Source organism: Vigna unguiculata, chromosome 9, assembly GCF_004118075.2.
Source record: "Vigna unguiculata cultivar IT97K-499-35 chromosome 9, ASM411807v1, whole genome shotgun sequence".
Lineage (NCBI taxonomy): Eukaryota > Viridiplantae > Streptophyta > Magnoliopsida > Fabales > Fabaceae > Vigna > Vigna unguiculata.
The window spans coordinates 1,828,938-1,851,349 of record NC_040287.1 but is presented as its reverse complement, the minus strand read 5'-3'; the positions used below and the strand labels follow the sequence as shown (position 1 = coordinate 1,851,349).

Sequence of the window (22,412 nt, the reverse complement as noted above, 5' to 3'; positions counted from 1 at the left end):
CGTACTTTTCTTTTATCCCACTAAAGGTATCTACACTAAATAAACTCTAAACTCAATTACAACTTTGCTAATGTATATTACATACATGTATACCATTTTTTGGAAGATATATTATATCACTTAAATACAACATAATCACTTTAACTTTTTCCTGCAATTCTAGTCTTTTTCTATAAATGAAACTACCTTTCTAATGTCTATATTTACTATGTATAAATAAATGACCGAATTGAAAAATAATATCAAATGGTATTTTCTAGTTATAGAAAACCTGAATCATATGAAATTATTTTCCTCTATGAAGGTTTCTGCTTCAAACAAGTATTCTTGTTATATATAGATATATTAAATTATTATTTACAATAATAATTTTATAAAAATATAATAAATTATCTCTTATAAAATATACAGTAATCTATCAATAAAAACAATAAATTCCTAGATAACTTTTGTCAGTGATTCGTACGATTCAACTTTCTTTCTTTTTAATATTTTAATTTCTTTCCTCGTCATAATCACAGACCCCCACCACCACCATCTTACATAATTTATTTACATTGACTTGACTCACTCAGCAACCTCGAAAAGTTATAAGATTTTTGGTTCACCTATCACTTGGACTGTTCTTGACCAACCAAAACTCCAACCTCTCTGTGCACAAGAACTTGGAACTCTGCAACAAAAAACCGTCACTGTTCAGAGCTAAGAGGTTAAGGAAATCATTTTTTCTCAACCTTTCTAATTCAGGTAATCAAATCTTATTACACTCTTCCTTCTCTTTCTCTTGTTTTTTACTAAATTTCAGACATCTAATGTTTCTCTGTTGTTCAAACATATGCTCAAGATGTTCCTTATTATCTCAGTTTTTTCCTTTTGCAACTGTTTTCCACACATTAACTTTTCTTGGATTTGGCTCACCTGCTTCTGCAATTTTTAAGACAGGACATTATGTGTAAAATTTGAACCTTGTTCATTCCCTTCTGGGATTTTAAATCTTATTTTCTTGAATGATGTTCCAAAATAAGTGCTGGGCGATTTTTTTCGGTTTCCTTCATCTCACTCCACTCACTCGTTGTCTTGTTGTGCCCTTCAATTATTGTTGAGTTGTTTTTTGAAATTAGAAACAGTTTTGAATTACGATTACTACAGATTAGGTAAAGTGATTTAATTTGGTTTATATTTGCAGAGGGAGTAGCTGTGCAGAAACATGTGGCTCGCAGAAGAACAATAATCAGAGAGTAAAAGCTTTCTATCTTCAAATGATAAGTGTGTAAGTATATGAATATATTATCATATAACAACATTACCCAGGACCCACTAGTGTCCAACCATTTTTTTAGCAAACAACTAATTTAGGTTTTAACTTTTTTTATCTTATTAATTAAAGAAAATTTTTTTGGTATGATTGCAATCTCAGACTAAGATAGAAAAGAATAAAATACCCAAGTCGTTGCATCATCATTTCTACTAACGCTGTACTCTTACATTGAATGAAGAAGAGAAGTTCGATTTGGGAACCTCATTTCGGAAATGTATGTGTTTTAGAAAATTTGTTTAAAAAATTTATATTCTAAAATGAAAATTATGGGGGTTTAGGAAAGAGAAAGTCTTTTATTTGACTTTATTGTCTTTAGTAATTTGGGCCTTAGAATCCTAACATAGGTTTGGTCGGTTTGGTTATAGTCCAAATCTTATAGTTATTCTTCTTGAGCCCCACCCCCTCCCAAAAGAAAGAGATTATCAAAGGAAAATTATAGATAATTAGTAAAAAATCCACTTTAATATATTAATATTTTAATTACTTTTTGATTTAAAATAGTAAAATATTATTAGATTATTAAAATGAGTATTCTTTTAATGGTGTGAAAGTATATTTTTTTGTTAGTTATATCGTTACATCTCAGTCAAACTTTAAGTTGGAATTTTCTGTAGTAGTTGGACTTTATTTCTATAGGCACTCATGAATCACAACGAGAACATTTTTTTCTTTGTTTTTGCGTAAGCTTTAAGAAGCAGTTCACATTACTCCATAGACGATAAAAACCGGAAGAGCGTGCGGCCATGGATATTGAAGTGCTTCACTAATTACTGAAAATGTATATTAATGACACTTTATTGTAATTTGAATGTTCTGTTTTGCAGAGAAATGGCCGTATCAGACCCAACATCTTTCCAACGAGTGTTTCAAAGGGTTGCTTCAGCTCAGTTCAGGAGGCCTCTCCTTCATCTAGTTTCCAGTCGTAAGCTTTCTAGTTGATTTTTTTTCTCCATGGTTGAACAAGCTGAATCATTGAAAAATCGGCTTCACTTTCATGATCATATACAATTTCTGCTACTAATGTTGTGGAGTTGAGTTAGATTTTCTATTTCTTAACAGAAATGTTTAGATTCTAAAATAAAAAATTCAATTGGCAGAAGAAGGCAGAGAAAGGTACCTCACCCAATGTGTTCCTCTTCACAAAGCAGCACTAAGAGGTGACTGGAAAGAGGCGAAGAAATTATTAGATGAAGATCCCACACTGTTGAATTCTGCCATAACAAAAGGGTGGGCGACAGTGCTACATGTTGCAGTGGGAGCAAACCATGAACGCTTCGTGGAGGAGCTTGTGAAAATAATGTCCCGAGAAGATTTAGAATTGCAAGATGACAAGAATAACACCGCATTCTGTTTCGCAACTGCAGTGGGAAACGTTAACATTGCTGAGATCATGCGCAGAAAAAATGAATCTTTGCCAACAATAAGGGGTGGACTAGGTGTCACTCCTCTTCACTTGGCCGTTTTACAAGGAAGAAGAGAAATGGCTGAGTATTTGTTTCCTAAAACTAAAGAAATACTCTACGAAGAGGATTGGGTTACGCTCTTCCTCATTTGTATTGAATCCGGACTCTATGGTAAGCTTTATGCATTAATGACTATTGGAAGACTATTTTTTGGTTTTTTAAACAATTGAGTTCTTCCTTTAAACTTATGAGTGTGAACCACAAAGATATCAAAGTACACTTAACTACACTCTTTCTTCTATGAAGTCATCAAAGTTTGAAATGCACATAATTCGTACTTGTTGCAGAACTGGCTCTGGAGATGCTTAAGGAGAAGGAATCGCTAGCTTTTGCTCGGGCTGAAAACGGTGAGACAGGTTTACACATTTTGGCTCGAAAGCCTTCTAATTGCAGTTCCGGAAGTCTATTACAGTATCCGAAACAACTCTTGCACAAGTGTGAGTGCTTATAATAATCACTTCTATCAGGGAAATCATTACATTGAATTGTGTTTATTTTCAATTGTTGATTATCTATTCATAGAATGTATTTTGCTGGTAGTAATATTTGTTGTTGCTTTATTGAACGTGTCTCAAACCTAGACTCAGAATCATGCATGTTTAATTGTGATGCATCATCAAAACACTGTTATGCTGTTAAGGTTATCTTTTGTTTTTGCTAGAGTGAATTACCTTTTCATGGGACAAGTAACTAATAACTAGCCATATATATAATTGTGTGCCCTAGGCATGAAGCTGAAAGACCCTCCAGCACTCAAACTTACGAAACTCTTGTGGGAAGTATTTCTTAAGCTAGAGGATTCTAGGATGATGGAAGAAATAAGAGAACCTTCACAAGTAACATTTCTTGCTGCAGAAGTGGGAAATTTCGAGTTTCTATCAGTGATTATGAGCACTTATCCTGATTTATTATGGGAGTTAAATACGATGGGTCGAAGTATAATTCATGTTGCTGCCTTGCACCGACATGCAAGTATCTTCAATTTAATACATGAATTAGGTCCAATCAAAGAATTCTTATTCACATTTGTGGATGATGAAGGTAGCACCTTACTGCATTGTGTTGCAGAAATAGCACGACCAGATCGACTTAATATAGTTTCTGGAGCAGCTTTTCAGATGATGTTAGAGTTGACGTGGTTTGAGGTAAGATCCATAATATAAATACACCCTTTTATTTGTTTCTTCCTTTCATGTTTTGATCACTTTATTTTTTATCTATAATGATAGAGTTATTATCCTTTTATATCTTTATTGGGGAGGGTGTTTGATTTCAGGATAATATTGCATTCTTAAAAGGAAAATTATATTGATAAAAACTTGTAATTATGAAAAGTAACTTTCACTATCGTATAAATACAAGAGATACCAACTTTTTATTGTGAGAATAAGAAGTAAAGCAAATATGATCGTTTTTATAGTCTTGCAAAATATTTTTCAAAATTTATGGCCAACACAATATCTTATATATTGCTATCTAATTACAAAGCATTATCTATGAAAAATTATTTTCTTAATTTTTAACCACAACCAGAAAGGTATACAACAAGAATTTCTTATTAGTTTATAGTGTAAAACCTTTAATCAATAGTCATTAAATTCTTGAAAAAAACACAACCTTAATTTACACATAAATGACATTATATGCATACCCTTGATATAGTACATAAGTTTATTTATGGGTTACATATTTTAGTCTTTGAACTTTCACACAAAATTGAAATTTGTTTTTGTTTGAAATTTTAATACATTTTAATTCTCAAATTTTAAAATTTGTCTTTATTCAAAACTTTAATACATTTTATTTCTCAAATTTTAAAATTGAATATAATCTTTTTAATCCAATTATGTTAAATTTTTTATGTGTTAAACGTGTTTTGTACTAACATTTGAGTCGTTTATACAATTAAACACATTATTGTTTCATTAAACACATTATTGTTTCAATGTCATTTGAGAAATGTATTTGACATGTAAAAAAAATCAATATAATTGATTAAAAGGAGTACATATATTCATTTTTAAAATTTGTTGACAAAAAGTATCAAAGTTTTGTCGAGAGACAAATTTCAATTTCGTATCGAAGTTTAGAGACTAAAAATACATTTAACCTGTATTTGTATTTAATATGTGAAACTAACTGGATTTAATTTGTGCATGCACAGTTCAGTAAAATATACATAAATGACATTGTGTTCAAACTATTGATATAATAGGAGGTGAAAAAGATCATGCAACCACTGTATATAGAGCTTCCTAACAATGAAAACATCATTCCTCGAGACCTATTCAGCAATAAACATGAAGAATTGTTGAAAAAGGGAGAGTCATGGATGAAACGAACAGCAAGTTCTTGCATGGTGGTTTCAACTTTAATCGCCACAGGAGTGTTTTCTGCTGCTTTCAGCGTCCCAGGTGGTACCAAGGATGACACAGGATCTCCCAATTATTTGAAAAAACCTTTATTCACAGTGTTTGCATTCTCAGATGCATTGGCATTGATCTCTTCTTCCACTTCAACTCTGATTTTCTTGTCCATTCTAATCTCACGATATGCTGAACAAGACTTTCTCAGTTCTCTACCATTCAAGTTGATATCTGGATTAGTGACTCTTTTTGTCTCCATAATCAGCATGATGGTAGCATTCAGCAGTGCCTTTTTCATAACCTATTACCATGGTTCAAAAGGGGTTCCTTTTTCCATTGCTGTACTTGCCTTTTTACCAATTTGCTTATTTATATGCCTGCAGTTTCGTCTCTGGCATGACATAGTGTATTCTCACTATATTTGTAATTCTTTGTTTAGACCAAGTAAACGCATGATTCAGTAGAAAGATTCAGCTTTTGTTCAGGAATTTATACTGTTAAAAATGATAATTTTATAGATAATTACCAAAATGCAGGAGGTTACTTTTAAGAAGTGAATTTCAATTCAACTATACAAAATCTAAAGTGATGTTGAACCCACTTATATATACTAAATGCGTTTAATCTCTTATTCAAGTGAGATTTTCAATAAACATGTTAGTATAATATGCCTTTTTCCATAAGGTAGATTTGTTAGTATTTGATGGCTGAAAAAGCTCAAAAAGCTAAAGGGTCATGGATCACAAACATAGAAAAGGGCTCAAATACCAGTACGAATAAGTGAATATTGTTTTTGGTCATTTAACCTAAGACTTAATTTGTGGAGTTAAAAAGGATAGAAATGAGTTTGTGGAGTACTATAGTGTGTATATACTTTTTATTTACAAGTCTTTTACTTTTTAAGTTTAATTAAGTTTCAAAATTTTTATAAATTTGCATAGTTTTAATTGAATTTATATTAAATTTTTCTAATTTTATATTAAATTTCTATTAAATTTTATAAGTTTTTAGTTTTAATTTTCAAAATTTTATATTTTTCAATTGAATTCTTATTATTTAATTTTTTTTATTAGTTGGATAACATATCTGTTATTTTGTCCAATCATCCTACATTAATTACATAATCTCATATTTTTTTTAACATGTAAAAATAAGAAAATACGATGGCTGTACAGGATAATAAATCATGCCCTTCAATCAATTGAAAAAAAGTAATAGACAGACAAAAACTTAATAGAAGGTTCGTTAAAATACACAAATTTATGAGATACTTAAAATTTAACTAAAAAAATCACTTTTTATTATAATTTTTTATAAATTATTATTTATATCGGTTAAATTGATGTAACTTGTAAAATAAAGGCTCTTGATTGCAATTCTTCACTGCTACTTTTGTGAAGTATAATAAGAAGGAAAATGTTTTTGTTTATGAGTCACCTTTAGCACTGTCTTTCCCTAATTTTCCGTCAACATTGTGACCCCACAAAAGCCTTACAACTATGTCTTGTTGCTTAAGTTTTCCACAGAAGTTCCACAATTCTAATTGCATTTGTATGCTGCCACCCACTTTTTACGTGTTTCTTGGTTTCAGTCGAGTGCTTTATGACTCTGCTATCATGCAACCTTAACTTTACTTCATTAAACTCAACAATCATGGATACAACTTTTATACATTTCCTTTACTTTTGTTAGATATATTTTGTGGTGCCTGATTTAAGATTTAACTTTCTTTCCTTTATCTTAATTTATTGTGTGTTGAATTTTTGGGGTAAGACCATCGACTTTGTTTATTAAGGAAGTTGGACGTGCCAATGACTTTGCAGCTCCTCTTAAATTGTGGATGCTTCTAAGAAGTTTCTTCACTGGACCACACAATTATATCATAAATTTGAATAACATGTGTTTTTCACCATATTTTCGGAGATAATCAAAATTAAAAGAGTTTATTAAGGAAAATACAAGTATATGTTTTAATATAAGTAAAGCAAAATTTGAAAAACAACATTTTTTTTTTTAAATTCAATCTTTGAGCTTAGAACTCAAGAAATATTATGAGAGTACTTGGTCAAAGTTCATGTAATACCAGAAATTCAAACAAAGAGGGAAGTAAATGTATATTTCAGTAAGCCAAATCTATTTTTGAAGAAGTCTTTTCCTATAAGTAGGAGACAAAGAGTGGAACCATGTAAACATAGCTTCAGAGTCAATTCCAACATTGACAAAGATTATCAATACATCTATTTTCTTTCTTTATAAATAAGAGAAATCGTAAATGTTATTTTTCTAATTTTAATTAGGCAACATTTCCATTTCCATTTTTCCTAAGTTCTCAATACTTTCTTCAGATTACTAAACAACATTACAGTTCCAAATAAGTTTTATCTCTTCCCTTCAAAATATCATTCAAATGTTAAAGCCATATTCAAACAATATGTTATGTCACTTCACTTAACAGTAAGCAAATCATAATTCAGGTGTATAGATTATACGCGCGCGTGATTAAAGTCAGGGTCACAATTTTGTCCTTTTAGTACAACGTTAAATGTTGATCAGAGTTTGGAATGATGTTTGTTTATTTTGGATTTGTTTTTTTTTTTTATATCCGTTGACTGAGAGAAGACTTGCTCTATTACATAAAGCAAATTGAGTTTTGTTTGAGTGATTCATTACGAGGAAAGTGCAATGAACCAGAACTAGATAAGAAACACAGAATTGAAAGGAAAATTCGTCATCATTTCTTCTTTTGTCAGGACTCCATCTTTCTATTCATATCCTATAAATCCATTTCATTTAACACGCCACCACAAACCACCATCTTCTTCTTCTTCTTTTCTTCTGGCTTCTGTTTCTCCTTTTCACCTCTCCTTCTTCTTCCAACTTTCTTTTCTGCTATTTAAACAACCCAAATATTATTAGTTTTCTTCCTTCATACCCTCACGGTTTTGAAATATTTTCCTTCTTACCTATGCATCTTGGTCATCCTTTTAGTGCAGACAATTAACAGTGGGAAGAAAAGCTCCGCTACAAATTCAATTTTCAGGTACGTACTCATGAACATGTTCTTCATTACGTTGAACTTTCAGTAGCAGTAGCAGTTTAGTACAATGATTGACCCAAAGCACACATGTTTTACATATGACCCCATCATCTTTTACTCTCCATGTTGATTCTTTTTAGGTGCTAAATTTTACTCTCTTTTATATATTTCGCCTTTTCTTCTTTGACGTGGTAAAATTCAGTTATGTAGAAATTGTATATATAAAATTAGGTTTAATATATATGTATATACTTAAATATCTTTTCATTTCCTTATGATGTGCAAGTGGGTGAAATAGTAAAACAAAATATAAAAGAAACCGTCCACACTTATTTATCAATCATATCTTTGTTGACCTTTTACTTTACTAGAGATTTTATATTCCAAAGAACCCTCAAAAGAAAGTGTTAGTTCCCAAAATTTCTTTTCAATGTTTATGTATATAAAATATGTACCGTTAGTTCCCATCACTTTCAATTTGATGTTCAAGTTTTCTTGGTGAAATGATGTATATACAAATGTGAGTATAAATATAAAATACTAAATTTCATTTGAATGGTACAAAATTTAGAATAAAATACACACGTGGTCTTGTAGGTGGATATGTAATTGTATTGTTTATAATTTAATTATTTTAATTTTGACTATTTAAATATAATATAATGTTTTATATATATGCTTGTATATCTGTGGCATAAATAATTAATTATTTGACATATTTTGTATAGCAAATTTTGAAAGTGGATAAAGTTAATTATATGTTAAAAAAATATTATTGTAGGTTGATAAAGTGGTGGAAATTTGATGAGTAATATGATGAGTGAAGGAGAATCTGTTTGGAAGGCACCATATTTCAATGGCAGAAAATACGATGAATGGAAGGAGAGAATGATAGTATTCATTAAATCTATTGATTACAAGCTTTGGCTTGTGATTAAAAATGGACCCAAAATTCCAACAAAGGTAGTAGATAATGAAGAAGTGGAGAAGAGTGAAGATGAATACGATGAAGAAGACATGAAGAATTTGGCACTGGAAGCAAAAGCAAAAAACATTTTATATTGTGCCTTGAGTCCAGATTTTTTTGAAATATGTTCAGAGACTTCAAAATCAGCCAAGCAAATATGGGATGAGCTTCAAAGGTATCATTTTATTCCTTTTTAAGGTATTTGATAATTGCTGCTGCTGCTGATGATCACATTTACCATTTTTTTTTTGTCTTTTTATATTGGAGCAATCATTGTTTTGTAGATTTCTAAACTCATATAATTACTTATTGACATATCATAAGTACTTTATATTCTTAATATTGCTACGGTAAAATTTAAAAATAATAATATTTTTTTCTATGTTAATCATGTTATTAATTTTAGTAATAGTGTTACTTTTATTATTTCAATAATTTTTTTTTCACTTTATTATGTGAAATATCTAACAAGCTAATTATAGAATTCTAAAAAAATGTTATAAAATGACACATTTTTACGACAAAATGAAATAAAAATATGTTATTTTTCTCTTTTAGACTTTGTACACACTAACCTTGCATTTAAATGATAAAATTCACAAAAATAAACTAATTAAACAGTAAAATATACATTGAATCTTTATTTTATTCTACATTTTACTATATTGAATCTTTATTTTGTTCTTCATTTTACTATTATTTTTCTCCCATTTTCCCTTTGTTGTATTAAATATGGAGTATATTTATTTTGACAGGCAAATGACAGGTTCTCCAACTCCTACAACACAGCCTTCCAACAATGCAATGGACTCAGATGCGAATCAATTTAATGCTCCTGAAGGTTACTTTTTAAGTGGAACAGGTAAGACCCAAATGTTTTTTTTTTTTTTTACCTTATTTGTTCTATTTATTATTTTAATTAAATACTCCCATATATTTTACATTTTTTAGTAAATAATAATTTCTTATGTTTTTTTATCTCTAAATATTTTAAATTTTTTTTGGAATGATATCTAATTAAAATTTTGACTTATGTTATTTTCGGAATAATTGTCAATCAGCCTATAATTTGTTCCTATAAAATAATAATAGTGGTAAATGATGCTATATTAATTAGTTTAGTAGTAATAAGGAATTGTTTAATTGTATATTTTGTTAAGTTTTTTTTTTATCAACAAAGAATAAATAAATTATAGGAGAGCACTTAAAGGGTGTTCTAACCCGTTTACAAAAGATACACAACTAGTTGAGAGAGATACAGAAGCGTGACAACATGGTCATACAAAATAGGATAGTCACCAAAACAAAGATAAGCTATTGCAACAAATGACAAACCTCTTCTAAGAGCCCACCAAACATTCTCAATTTAGAGGTATAGTTATAACCTTGGCTAATGATAGACAGTGGCTATCCAAGTAAAAATTAACCACCTAACTAGCAAAACCTTTCAGAAAGGTTGGTGTTTGCAGCATCGTTGCTTGTAGTTGAGGTGTCTTTTTTGTCTATTAACACTAAGTACCATAGGTGTGGACCTCCCAAGATGGCAACAAAATCACGAGCAACTGTAGGTAAGATATCAGCACAAAACGATATGGCCTTTGAGAGCTTTGTCAGCCATTGTCATCTCGTTGACCACTTTAAACCCTCTTATGAAGTTGCAAGTTGTATGTCCAAGCTATCTTAACCAGATCATTTCAACCGTGCACAAGTAAAAGCAAAGGAAAAAAAGGAAGGCTCGCAACCTTGTTAAGAATATTGGACCTCTTATACAATTTCCAACAATCCTGAAACCTATTACTATTCAGACAACTTTGCACCACACCTTTACCTAGCTCGGTTTTTTCTCTATCAACTTACCTTCTATGCACCTTCTATGCATTTAATTATTGGGCTAAGGATTGTATGCATAGTGGGGGTTCATGCACCAATGTGAGTATATTTTGTTAAGTAATTATCATTGTTTTTAAATGTTATATATATATATATATATATATATATATATAAGTTTTCTTTTTAAATGTATATATCGATTGAGTTATGCATGAATTAATAACCATAAACAATATTGTGAACTTAATTGAAATCCCAGAAAACCTTAGAATAAGTGTAATGAACAATGTTTCAGGAGAATCTCAGGCTGAGTTTTTGAAGTTCTGCGTGCCCCTTCACAAGTATGGTTTAGAAGGCAATTGGACAGAAGCCGAAGTGATCTTAGAGAAAGATGAGAGACTGAAACATGCAGCAATAACAAGTGGTTGGAGTACACTGCTGCATGTTGCTGCAGGTGCAAACCATGTTCATTTTGTGGAGGAGTTGCTGCAATTGCTCACTGATGAACAAATCTCATTGCAAGATGGCAAGGGCAACACTGCCTTCTGTTTTGCTGTTGCTTCTGGAAATATGCGTATTGTTGAATTGTTGATCAAACGAAACCCTCACTTACCCAGAATCAGGGGTGGAGAAGGACACACCCCTCTAAAATTTGCTCTAATGCAAGGCAAATGCTACATGGCACAGTTTCTGTATGACAAAACCAGACAAGTATTCGAGGAATCAGACACAGAATCCTTGTTCTTCACCTGTGTCAAGACCGGAAATTACCGTATGCAATTTTAATAATAGAGTGTCTTTAAAATTACCATTAATTAATTCCTTTTTATTTTCGGTAAACCATGCTAAATATTTATCAAATATTTTTTTAGACATGGCCTTACAAATGGCAAGAGAGTGGCCCAATCTAGCTTGGGCACGTGATAAGAATAAAGATACAGCTTTGCATCTCTTGGCTCTAAACCAAAATCCTATGGATTCTTGTTGTCATTCTCCACACCTTCCCAATCCCATCAAGATCAATCCAGGTAAATTCTTATATTCACCACCACACATAAGCAAAATTTTATATATACAGTGGAGCTATCTAAGTTTCCTTTTTCTTTTATAAATGTTTCATTGCATAGTGGCCCAATTTTTTGTATTGCAGGAATGAACCAACTTGTGATTTTTCAATTGGTTAATTATCTGTGGAACACCATGCTTCGCGAAAAAACCATCCCCGAGGCAATTAAAATCATAGGTGAACCTTATCAAGTATTGTTCGACGCTGCTGAAGTTGGAAATTTTGGATTCTTATCAGAACTTATCAGTGCTCACCCCAGTTTGATATGGGAAGTTGACAATAAAAATCAGAGTATAATTCACACAGCAGTTTCACATCGCCATGCTAGCATCTTCAATCTAGTACATGAGATAGGGTCCCAAAAGGATCTTATAGTAACGTATATTGTGAAAGAAGACAACCCTTCCTCTTCTTCACCGAAAACAAAGAACAACAATTTGTTGCATTTGGCAGCAAAGTTAGCGCCACCAGACCAACTCGAATTAGTTTCTGGAGCAGCACTTCAAATGTGCCTTGAGATAATATGGTTTAAGGTAACCTCCTACGTACTTCTTTGACTTGCATGCTTGAACATTTTCACATTTTCACATTATACTATCTTCTATACTAATTCTTCAATATATGTGACAGGAGGTGAAGAAAATAATGCCCCCATCGTACGTAATAATGAAAAATTCCAATGGCCTAACTGCTAAGGAATTATTCACAGCAGAGCATGAGGGATTGCGGAAAAAAGGAGAAGAGTGGATGAAACGAACTGCAGAGTTTTGCATACTCATCGCAACTGTTATTGCTACAGCAGTGTTCTCTGCTGCAATTAACATACCCGGTGGTATTGATGATGGAACAAAAAAACCAAATTATTTGAACCAAACATCATTTCTGGTATTTGCAATATCGGATGGAGCTGCTTTCATCTCATCTTCAACTGCAATATTAATATTCTTGTCGATTCTCATGTCACGTTATGCCGAGGATGACTTTTACAAGTCACTACCCTTGAAGTTGATATCTGGACTCATAACTCTATTCATCTCCATAGCATGCATGATGGTAGCATTTGGCAGTGCCTTCTTCATAACATACAACTACGGTTCGAGGGTTGTACCGGATTCGATTGCAGTACTTGTTTGTCCACCGTTGTTTTTGTATATAGCTCTGCAATCTTCTTTATGGTCAGATATCATATATTCAACCTTCTATTGTAGGACTCTGTTTCGGCCAACCAAACGTATGATCTATACTATTAAAGAAGTATAACATTGTAACAAAAATTATATAATAAATTTTGTAATTAAGATGTATATTATTTTGGACAATCATAATTTAACTACTAATAACTTTTTATTATCTCTTAAATGGTTTTTTTATTATCTCTTAAATGGTTTTGAAATATTGAGAAAAGTTGGGAAGCAAATTTGAATTGTTGTCAGATATGAATAGTACTCTTTTGTTATCTTCCTTTTAGGTAAATGTCACAGTTCTCACTTTTTTTTTATCGACAAAAAATAAATGAATTATAGGAAGACACTTCTAACTCTTTTAAAAAGATATATATTTCAGTTTTTTCCCTCTCTTTTGTGTGGTAAAATTCAGTTTCTTTCGTATCTTATTACCTAATCAAGTTTTATTTAGCAAAAAATTATTGTGTTAGAGGACATTTCTCCAATTGACAAGACAATTGTCTGAAACGACAATAATATATTAACCTTGTACCAACCTGGCCAATTCTACTTTCTGTACTGTTTTTTAACCAGCAAAGATAAAAGATGGTGATTTTGTACTTTTTGTCTTTTTTTTTTCTCCTTTCAGAGCATGCGTTGTCTGTGTTTTTTAAACGTGTATAAATTACTTGTAGTTACTCAATAATGATGTAATAAATAGCTTATTTCGTAAAAAATAATTTCAAAAATTTATATAATTTTTTATTTTCCATCACATTATTTTAAGCTTTAGTTACGCATCTTTTACTAACTAACATACTTTTCTTTTAATATTTAGCAATATATTCATTAAAACAATTTTCAAAATAAAGTGACATCATTTTATAAAAATATCATTCAATGATTATCATTTTAACTTTTTTTTTTTCACAATATATCATATAGTATTACATATTTAATAAATTAGTAAAAATATGTGGAAATAGAAGAATATGATATTAGCATACGCACAAACAATTTAAATAAAAATTAATAAAATAGTACAATATACGATTAAATTTATAGTTTGTTCTATGTCTGTTTTCTTTTAACTTATCTACATTAAACATGTGTATATGCTTTGTGTTGTGAATACAGTCTCTCAATAGAAAGACGATGATGGGCAAATCTAGTTAGGGAGGGAAATGACCGAGTCTTCAACTCCAACTCCAACATCAGAATCCAACCATACAATAATATCCAATGCGCTCCTGACCTTTTCTTTTTACAAGAAAGAAATGGTAAAAATTATGTTACAAATATAATTTTCTTCATTCATCCACAATATATAGAGCTATTTTCTGAATATTATGTTGTTGAATTTTGGTAGAACTAGGTATCTCTGATTCAGTTTCAGGGGAAGGAATGCACCCATTTTTTGAATTTTGCGTGCCCCTTTACAAACATGGTATGAAAGGGAATTGGGCAGCAGCTAAATGGATCTTAGAAAACAACGATGAGAGACTGAAACATGGAGCAATAACAAGAAATTGGAGTACACTGCTCCATGTTGCTGCAGGTGCAAACCATTCTCACTTTGTGGAACAGCTGCTACACATGCTCCATGATCAACACGTTTCGTTCCAAGATAACAAGGGCAACCCTGCTTTCTGCTTTGCTGCATCATCTGGAAACATGCGTATTGCTAATTTATTGCGAGACAGAAATCCACACCTCCCAACCATCAGAGGTGGATACTATCAACGACAGTGTTATCCAAAATTTAAATAATTAATATACTCAATCTCAAGAATTAAAAATATTATTTTTTGAATGTATTTAAAAATATTTCATGTTAGCTGTGACATCCCATTTAAAAATATATATATACTTATCACTAAAGGTTTTCCATGAAACTCCCTCACCAACACATTTCACATGCCTATCCATCACCCAATTCTCATGAAATTCCACCAACAAATATATCATGTTTCTCATTTCATACTTATCACATGCATACCAACATTCAATCCAACGAAATCATAGATTATTACCTAACAACACTTTCATCCCAAACCCATTCAGGCATACACCCCAAGCATGGCCACATACTATGAGCAAAGAAATAATTAACACAAAGATAGAGTCACATCAGCCAACACAGCAGTCCCTGTCACAACATCTCGCCCAAGCTAAGGGTCCTCGCCCAGGCGAAAGGGTTCATTTCGCTCAAGCGACCCCTCCTCGCCTAGGCGAGAGCGCGACAGCGTCTCGCCTAAGCGAGACTGCGCCTCGCTCAAAAATAAAAACCCGTCGCCTAGGCGACAACACGAGCTGGAACCCAAGGTGCGTCCCTGCTATTCTCGCTTAGGCGAGGTCACTCGCTTGGGCAAGATTAGCAGGTTCTGCACCTGTTGATACATGCACTACCATTTTAACCAAGCATACACACGGGTTTAAAATAGATTCACACCACCACAGACATCAAACAAGTACTAGACTCACAAAACAGACCATAATATGAGCAAAATAACCTAAGAGCACAAAGTTTCTAGCTTCCCTTACCTTTTTGGGGTACTAACACAGAGAATGGTAACCAAGCAAGACCAAACGAGATTCTGGAGCAACCTATAGAACTGAGAACGAACACTCACGAAGATGAGAATGGGTATTAGGGGAAACCTACAACAAAACCGAAGTTTTTAACTGGAAAAGAGGAAGGATGAAGTTAAAGCTCAACTTACCTGAGAGCATTAAACAGAGGAGCTAACTGGAAACAAAAGGACTTATGCCCTAGCAGAGCTCTAACTGAAACTTTAGAGGTGTTTGAGGGAGGGAGACAGTCTCTGAAAAATGGCACAAGAGAGGGAGTGAGCTGCAAGAGTGACAAGGGCTCCCTACAAGACTGGCCTTGGGTCTGCGAAAGGCCAGACCCAAACACAAAGAGCTGAAAAGAAATGAAACTTACATTAGCAAAAACATAATTGAAATATAATGTTTAATTTAATAATTTAGTTAAGCAATTCAATAACAATTCAAAAATAATTTGATTCAAAAATACTGCAGTTCGATTCAAAAATAATATAATTTAGTTCAAAAATAATATAATTCAATTCAAAAATAGTACAATTTGATTAAAAATAATACAATTCTATCAAAATAAGTTAAGAAACATGACAGTTTAATTTATATTGCACTTCGGTTTATTGTAGTATAGTTCAATTTAGTATTAATAGAAAACAATTTAGTTGAGTTTGTCTAAATTACTTTTGAGTTTAATTCGGTTCAAACAAACTAATTTTCGATTGACTACCATTTTTAAGAGTGCAGTGGAAATTATGGCCAACCCTAGTTGAAATGATGCAGATTATGCATATTAGAGTAAGACTAGAAAAAACATTATTATGGTGATATTTATATTTAGTAGTGTTTTTAGCGTAAAAATTGATATAGATGGGTTCACTTGATATATTTTTTGCCCATTAAAATAAATTATATTATAGAAGATATTTGAGATGTCCAAGGTATATATATAAATATTGGAATTATATTATACTCTCTTTGACACTCATAAATATTGGAATTTATATTTTCTGTTTTGGATTTATTTTCATGTCCGTTTACCAAGACTTTCTCTTATACATTATGCATCTTCGTCTAAAAGCAACTTGGAGTTGAGTCATTCCTTACCTGGAAAGTGCAAACACCGGCCAAAGCCATGGAATCACATGAGCAACAAACACAAGAATATTCTAGAATATCTCTTCAATTGTCATAGAGCTACCTCTCTTTCTACTATATAAACACTTTTCTCCTTCATTTAATACCACAGCACACCACAGCACCATCATCATCTTGTTCTTCTTCTTCAGGTTTCTATTTCTGCATTACTCCTCCTCTTAATTCTGCTGTTTACTTTTAACCTCCACTCTCAACTTCTCAACTTCTGTTGCATTATGGTTAGATGATGCATACTGGTATTTTAGACAGTAAATATAGTGTATTTTATAGTTATCTATTTTACTATTATACTTAAGATTTATTTTGAGGTTGTTTGATATGTTATTATTGGTATCTATGTTATCTATTTTTTTTAAACGTAACTTTAGTGTAAGTTTAAAATACTATTAAGTACTCATTTATATGAGTTTTAAATCAATAACTATAGTGATTTGAACGAAAATATCCAATCAAAAGTTGAACTTTAAGATGAGTAATGATTAGGTTGAAATTTCAGTCACATGTTAGAAACCACGAGTTGAGTACAATAATTTGGCCAAAGGTGATAAGGGTGGGGAAAGTGGGGAAACAAATTTGAATTGTTGTCAGATATGACCCTATTCATAGTACTCATTTCTTATCTTCCTTTTAGGTAAATTTCACAGTTCTCACTTTTTTTTATGGGCAAAAAATAAATGAATTATAGGAGGGTACTTAAAAAGTGTTCTAATTCTTTTTAAAAAAAATACATAAAGAGTTGAGAGAGATAGAGAAAATTATATTTCCGTTTTTTTCCTCTCTTTTGTGGTAAAATTCAGTTTCTTTCGTATCTTATTACCTAATCAAGTTTTATTTGGCAAAAAATTCTTGTGTTAGAGAACATTTCTCCAATTGACAAGCCAATTGTCTGAATATTAACTTTGTACGAACCTGGTCAATTCTACTTTCTGTACGTTTTTTTAACCAGCAAAGATTAAAGATGGTGATTTTGTACTTTTTGTCTTTTTTTTTTCTCCATGCGTTGTCTGTGTTTTCTAAACGTGTATAAATTACTTATAGTTACTCAATAATGATGTAATAAATAGCTTATTTCGTAAAAAATAATTACAAAAAATTATATAATTTTTTATTTTCCATCACATTATTTTAAGCTTTAGTTACGCATCTTTTACTAACTAACATACTTTTTTTTTAATATTTAGCAATATATTCATTAAAACAATTTTCAAAATAAAGTGACATCATTTTATAAAAATAATCATTCAATGATTATCATTTTAACTTTTTTTTTTTCACAATATATCATACAGTATTACATATTTAATAAATTAGTAAAAATATGTGGAAATCGAAGAATATGATATTAGCATATACGCACAAATAATTTAAATAAAAATTAATAAAATAATAAAATTTATGATTAAATTTATAGTTTGTTATACGTCTGTTTTCTTTTAACTTATTTATATTAAACATGTGTATATGCTTTGTGTTGTGAATACAGTTTCTCAATAGAAAGACCATCCTGGGCAAATCTAGTTAGAGAGGGAAATGGCCGAGTCTTCAACTTCAACTTCAACTCCAACATCAGAATCCAACCATACAATAATATCCAATGCAGATCCTCTGAATGCTCCTGACCTTTTCTTTTTACAAGAAAGAAATGGTAGAAATTATGTTACAAATATAATTTTCTTCATTCATCCACACTATATAGAGCTATTTTCTGAATATTATGTTGTTGAATTTTGGTAGAACTAGGTATCTCTGATTCAGTTTCAGGGGAAGGAATGCACCCATTTTTTGAATTTTGCGTGCCCCTTTACACACATGGTATGAAAGGCAATTGGGCAGCAGCTAAATGGATCTTAGAAAACAACGATGAGAGACTGAAACATGGAGCAATAACAAGGAATTGGAGTACACTGCTCCATGTTGCTGCAGGTGCAAACCATTCTCACTTTGTGGAACAGCTGCTACACATGCTCCATGATCAACACGTTTCGTTCCAAGATAACAAGGGCAACACTGCTTTCTGCTTTGCTGCATCATCTGGAAACATGCGTATTGCTAATTTATTGCGAGACAGAAATCCACACCTCCCAACAATCAGAGGTGGAGGTGGATACCTCCCTATTCAGTTTGCTGCTATGCAAGGAAAATGTGAAATGACATGGTTTCTGTATCAACGAATAATCAACACAGAAGTATTCCAAGAACCTGATAAGAAATCCTTGTTTTTCTCTAGTGTTAAAACCGGCAACCATAGTAAGCATTATTTATTTTTAAGTCACTGTTCTTTATTAATTCTTTCAAATTTAAGACTAACATTAGCACTGTGCTAAGCAATAGATAGTTAAGAATTAATTTTCAAGATTTATTTCAGCGTACAATAACACAGTATACATTCACTATTCAAGTCTGTTAAAATCTAAGAAATTAGGAAGATATTATTACTTTAATTTAATTAATCATACAAATAACTCCATCTTTTTTAATCAATTTTACTAAGATATTTTAAGAGAATGTTTTACTAAGATATTCAAATACTTTCTAGGGTTTGCCTTACAAATGGCAAGAGACTGGCCAGACCTAGCTTGGGCACGTGATCAGAATAATGACACAGCTTTGCATATCTTGGCTTTGGATCAAACCCCCTTACATTCTTGTTCTCATTGTCCAGATATTACAGATCCCATCAGGATCAACCCCGGTAAATTCTTACATCGATCAATAAGTAGCTTTTTTATTTTTACATGTTTTGTTTGAAGTAACAAATTTTTTATGTTGCAGGAACCAAAAAAGTTGTGACTTTCCAATTGGTTAAATATCTTTGGCAAACGATTCTTCGCCGCAAAAGCTTCTCGGAAGTAATTGAAATCATAAGTGAACCTTACCAGGCATTATTTGATGCAGCAGAAGTTGGTAACTTTGAATTCTTATCAGAGCTTATTAGTGCTCACCCTAGTTTGATATGGGAAGTTGACAACAAAAATCACAGTATAATTCACACAGCAGTTTCACATCGCCATGCTAGCATCTTCAATCTAATACACGAGATAGAATCCCAAAAGGATCTCATAGTAACATACATCGTCAATGTAAGCAATCATTCACCTTCTGAACCAGTAATAACAAATAACACTTTATTGCATTTGGCTGCAAAGTTACCTCCCCCACGTCAACTTGAACTAGTTTCTGGAGCAGCATTCCAGATGTGCCTCGAGATAATATGGTTTGAGGTAACCAATCTTATATTTCAATATAGCTTTGCATGCATTACTTTTTCACCCAAACACCAACACATTTCAATCCTATATATGTGTTAGAAAATTCATTTATCATTTGAATTCAATTCATCACCATCTTCTGTACTAACTCTTCAACGTATATGTGACAGGAGGTGAAGAAAATAATGCCCCCATCATTTGTCATAATGAAAAATTCTAATGACGTAACTGCTCAGGAATTATTCAGAACAGAACATGAAGAATTGCGGAAAAAAGGAGAAGAGTGGATGAAACGCACTGCAGAGTTTTGCATACTCATCTCAACTGTTATTGCTACAGGAGTGTTCTCTGCTGCAATTAACATACCGGGTGGTATTGATGATGAATCAAAAAAACCAAATTATTTGAACCGAACATCATTTCTGGTATTTGCAATATCAGATGGAGCTGCCTTCATCTCATCTTCAACTGCAATATTAATATTCTTGTCGATTCTCATGTCTCGTTATGCTGAGGATGACTTTTACAAGTCACTACCCTTGAAGTTGATATCTGGACTCATAACTCTATTCATCTCCATAGCATGTATGATGGTAGCATTTGGCAGTGCCTTCTTCATAACATACAACTACGGTTCGAGGGTTGTACCGGATTCGATTGCAGTACTTGTTTGTCCACCGTTGTTTTTGTATATAGCTCTGCAATTTTCTTTATGGTCAGATATCATATATTCAACCTTCTATTGTAGGACTCTATTTCGACCAACCAGATGTATGACCTATACATGATCTATACTATTAAGGAAGTATAACATTGAAAATAGTATATAATAATTTTTTACGCAAGATGTGTATTATTTTTATTGTGTTGTTTTATCATTATACAAAACCTGTGTTGTGGAGCAGACAGTACTAAATGTTTGTGTTGAAATGAGGCAGAATGCACCTCTTAGAATAAGACTACAAGAAACATTATTATCGTCATATTTATCTTTCTTACTGTTTTTAGAGTCAAAATTAACATATAGGTTCATATTGTTATCACAAATTATATAAGATGCTTAAAGATTTGATAAAGATATACGAAGATATTGCATTCAAATGTGGTGAAGGTAAATTGATGAAGATGTGAAGATTTGGAGATTCACTTATTTATTAAGCTTAAAGTACGTGTTGAATTCACAATAATTAATATATCGACAGATTTATCCGTCAGTAATATCTTCTATAAAATTAGAATTTACAATTGGTTTGAAGGTACAATTGGTTTGAATTGGTTTTAAGACTATACTACGAAAATTTCAAAGAATTTAATGTTGAGAGTAGTGTTTGTTATAAGATTGAATCTCAAGGCATCTGCTATGATGTTGGTGGTGATTATTCATGAGAATTGTAACCTTTGAAAGGCAAAGATTAGATTGGGAGATGGATATACATAAATAGTACTCATTCTCCATTACTTTTAATCAAATCAACCTCTCACCATCAAATTTAAGCATGAGTAGACCAAACTCCATAATTGGAAGAATGAGACTCAACCCGCATCAGTGCAGCCCATTCCGTAGTCCATTCCAGCCAACACCAGTCTAGCCTAATCCAATACTAGAGCCACCACACACTATGGGAGAAGAATTTGATTTTAGTGATTAAGTACACTATTAGGACCATATATGAGAGTTATTGAGGATTAGTTTTACTTTTAGTGGGTTGAATTTGATACTACTTCACTTTATGTTTACATACATATATATTATGTTTAATTAATACCATAATATATGTTTACGTTTAATGTAGGAGTTGAATTGGATATATATTTGTTTGGAATGGATCAAATTTTATTATTGGCATCATTGTTTCTAGATATTTTGTGGTTTTCAATTCCGTTATTGTTTGTTGCGTGTGGTAAGTAGACATGCAAAACACACTTTGCAGTTTGATCATTATTTATCGACCACATTACCAACGGATAAATCTGTCGGCAAAGGTCGTAATTGCTTTACCGATGGATCTTGCGTTCGTTAGTAATTACCGACGGATATATTCATCGGTAATTGAAACATTTACTGACAGATATATTCGTCGGTAATAAACGACAGACACAATATCTGTCGATAAATTTTACAGACAAACCTTTTACCGACGAAATTTTGCCCATCCGAAAATACTATTTACCAACGGATATTGTCATTTATCAATGGATATTGTCGTCGGTAATACACAATTTTCTTGCAGTGTGAAATTTTTTGTAAAACTATGTTGTTAAAATATATATAT

General features: G+C 31.8%; 3 protein-coding genes across 3 annotated transcripts; all 3 read left to right on the top strand.

Annotated features, from left to right (window-relative positions):
- Positions 1–552: 552 nt before the first annotated feature.
- Positions 553–5,635, top strand: LOC114196221 (ankyrin repeat-containing protein ITN1-like). Its single transcript, XM_028086785.1, has 7 exons — positions 553–747; positions 1,187–1,270; positions 2,143–2,240; positions 2,416–2,892; positions 3,069–3,218; positions 3,508–3,926; positions 4,997–5,635. Exons 2-7 carry the CDS (start codon positions 1,260–1,262, stop codon positions 5,609–5,611), a joined length of 1,770 nt encoding a protein of 589 aa, XP_027942586.1. The 5' UTR covers positions 553–747; positions 1,187–1,259; the 3' UTR covers positions 5,612–5,635.
- A 2,305-nt stretch (positions 5,636–7,940) lies between these two features.
- On the top strand, positions 7,941–13,366 carry LOC114162220. Its single transcript, XM_028046036.1, has 7 exons — positions 7,941–8,187; positions 8,966–9,326; positions 9,907–10,013; positions 11,277–11,753; positions 11,854–12,009; positions 12,132–12,580; positions 12,678–13,366. The coding sequence occupies exons 2-7, from the start codon at positions 8,989–8,991 to the stop codon at positions 13,305–13,307; spliced, it is 2,157 nt and encodes a 718-aa protein (XP_027901837.1). The 5' UTR covers positions 7,941–8,187; positions 8,966–8,988; the 3' UTR covers positions 13,308–13,366.
- A 3,504-nt stretch (positions 13,367–16,870) lies between these two features.
- Positions 16,871–21,077, top strand: LOC114195845. The gene is made up of 6 exons (XM_028086263.1): positions 16,871–17,061; positions 18,414–18,575; positions 18,665–19,177; positions 19,467–19,622; positions 19,703–20,151; positions 20,310–21,077. The coding sequence occupies exons 2-6, from the start codon at positions 18,461–18,463 to the stop codon at positions 20,925–20,927; spliced, it is 1,851 nt and encodes a 616-aa protein (XP_027942064.1). The 5' UTR covers positions 16,871–17,061; positions 18,414–18,460; the 3' UTR covers positions 20,928–21,077.
- The last annotated feature ends 1,335 nt before the right edge of the window (positions 21,078–22,412 follow it).

Coding starts and splice junctions, on each gene's coding strand:
- LOC114196221 (XM_028086785.1), top strand. Junction 2,241..2,415: donor CCTTCATCTAGTTTCCAGTC/GTAAGCTTTCTA, acceptor TTCAATTGGCAG/AAGAAGGCAGAGAAAGGTAC. Junction 3,927..4,996: donor TAGAGTTGACGTGGTTTGAG/GTAAGATCCATA, acceptor TTGATATAATAG/GAGGTGAAAAAGATCATGCA.
- LOC114162220 (XM_028046036.1), top strand. CDS start 8,989: ATGAGTAATATGATGAGTGAAGGAGAATCTGTTTGGAAGGCACCATAT. Junction 11,754..11,853: donor TGTCAAGACCGGAAATTACC/GTATGCAATTTT, acceptor ATATTTTTTTAG/ACATGGCCTTACAAATGGCA. Junction 12,010..12,131: donor TCCCATCAAGATCAATCCAG/GTAAATTCTTAT, acceptor TTTGTATTGCAG/GAATGAACCAACTTGTGATT.
- LOC114195845 (XM_028086263.1), top strand. CDS start 18,461: ATGGCCGAGTCTTCAACTTCAACTTCAACTCCAACATCAGAATCCAAC. Junction 18,576..18,664: donor CTTTTTACAAGAAAGAAATG/GTAGAAATTATG, acceptor GAATTTTGGTAG/AACTAGGTATCTCTGATTCA. Junction 20,152..20,309: donor TCGAGATAATATGGTTTGAG/GTAACCAATCTT, acceptor TATATGTGACAG/GAGGTGAAGAAAATAATGCC.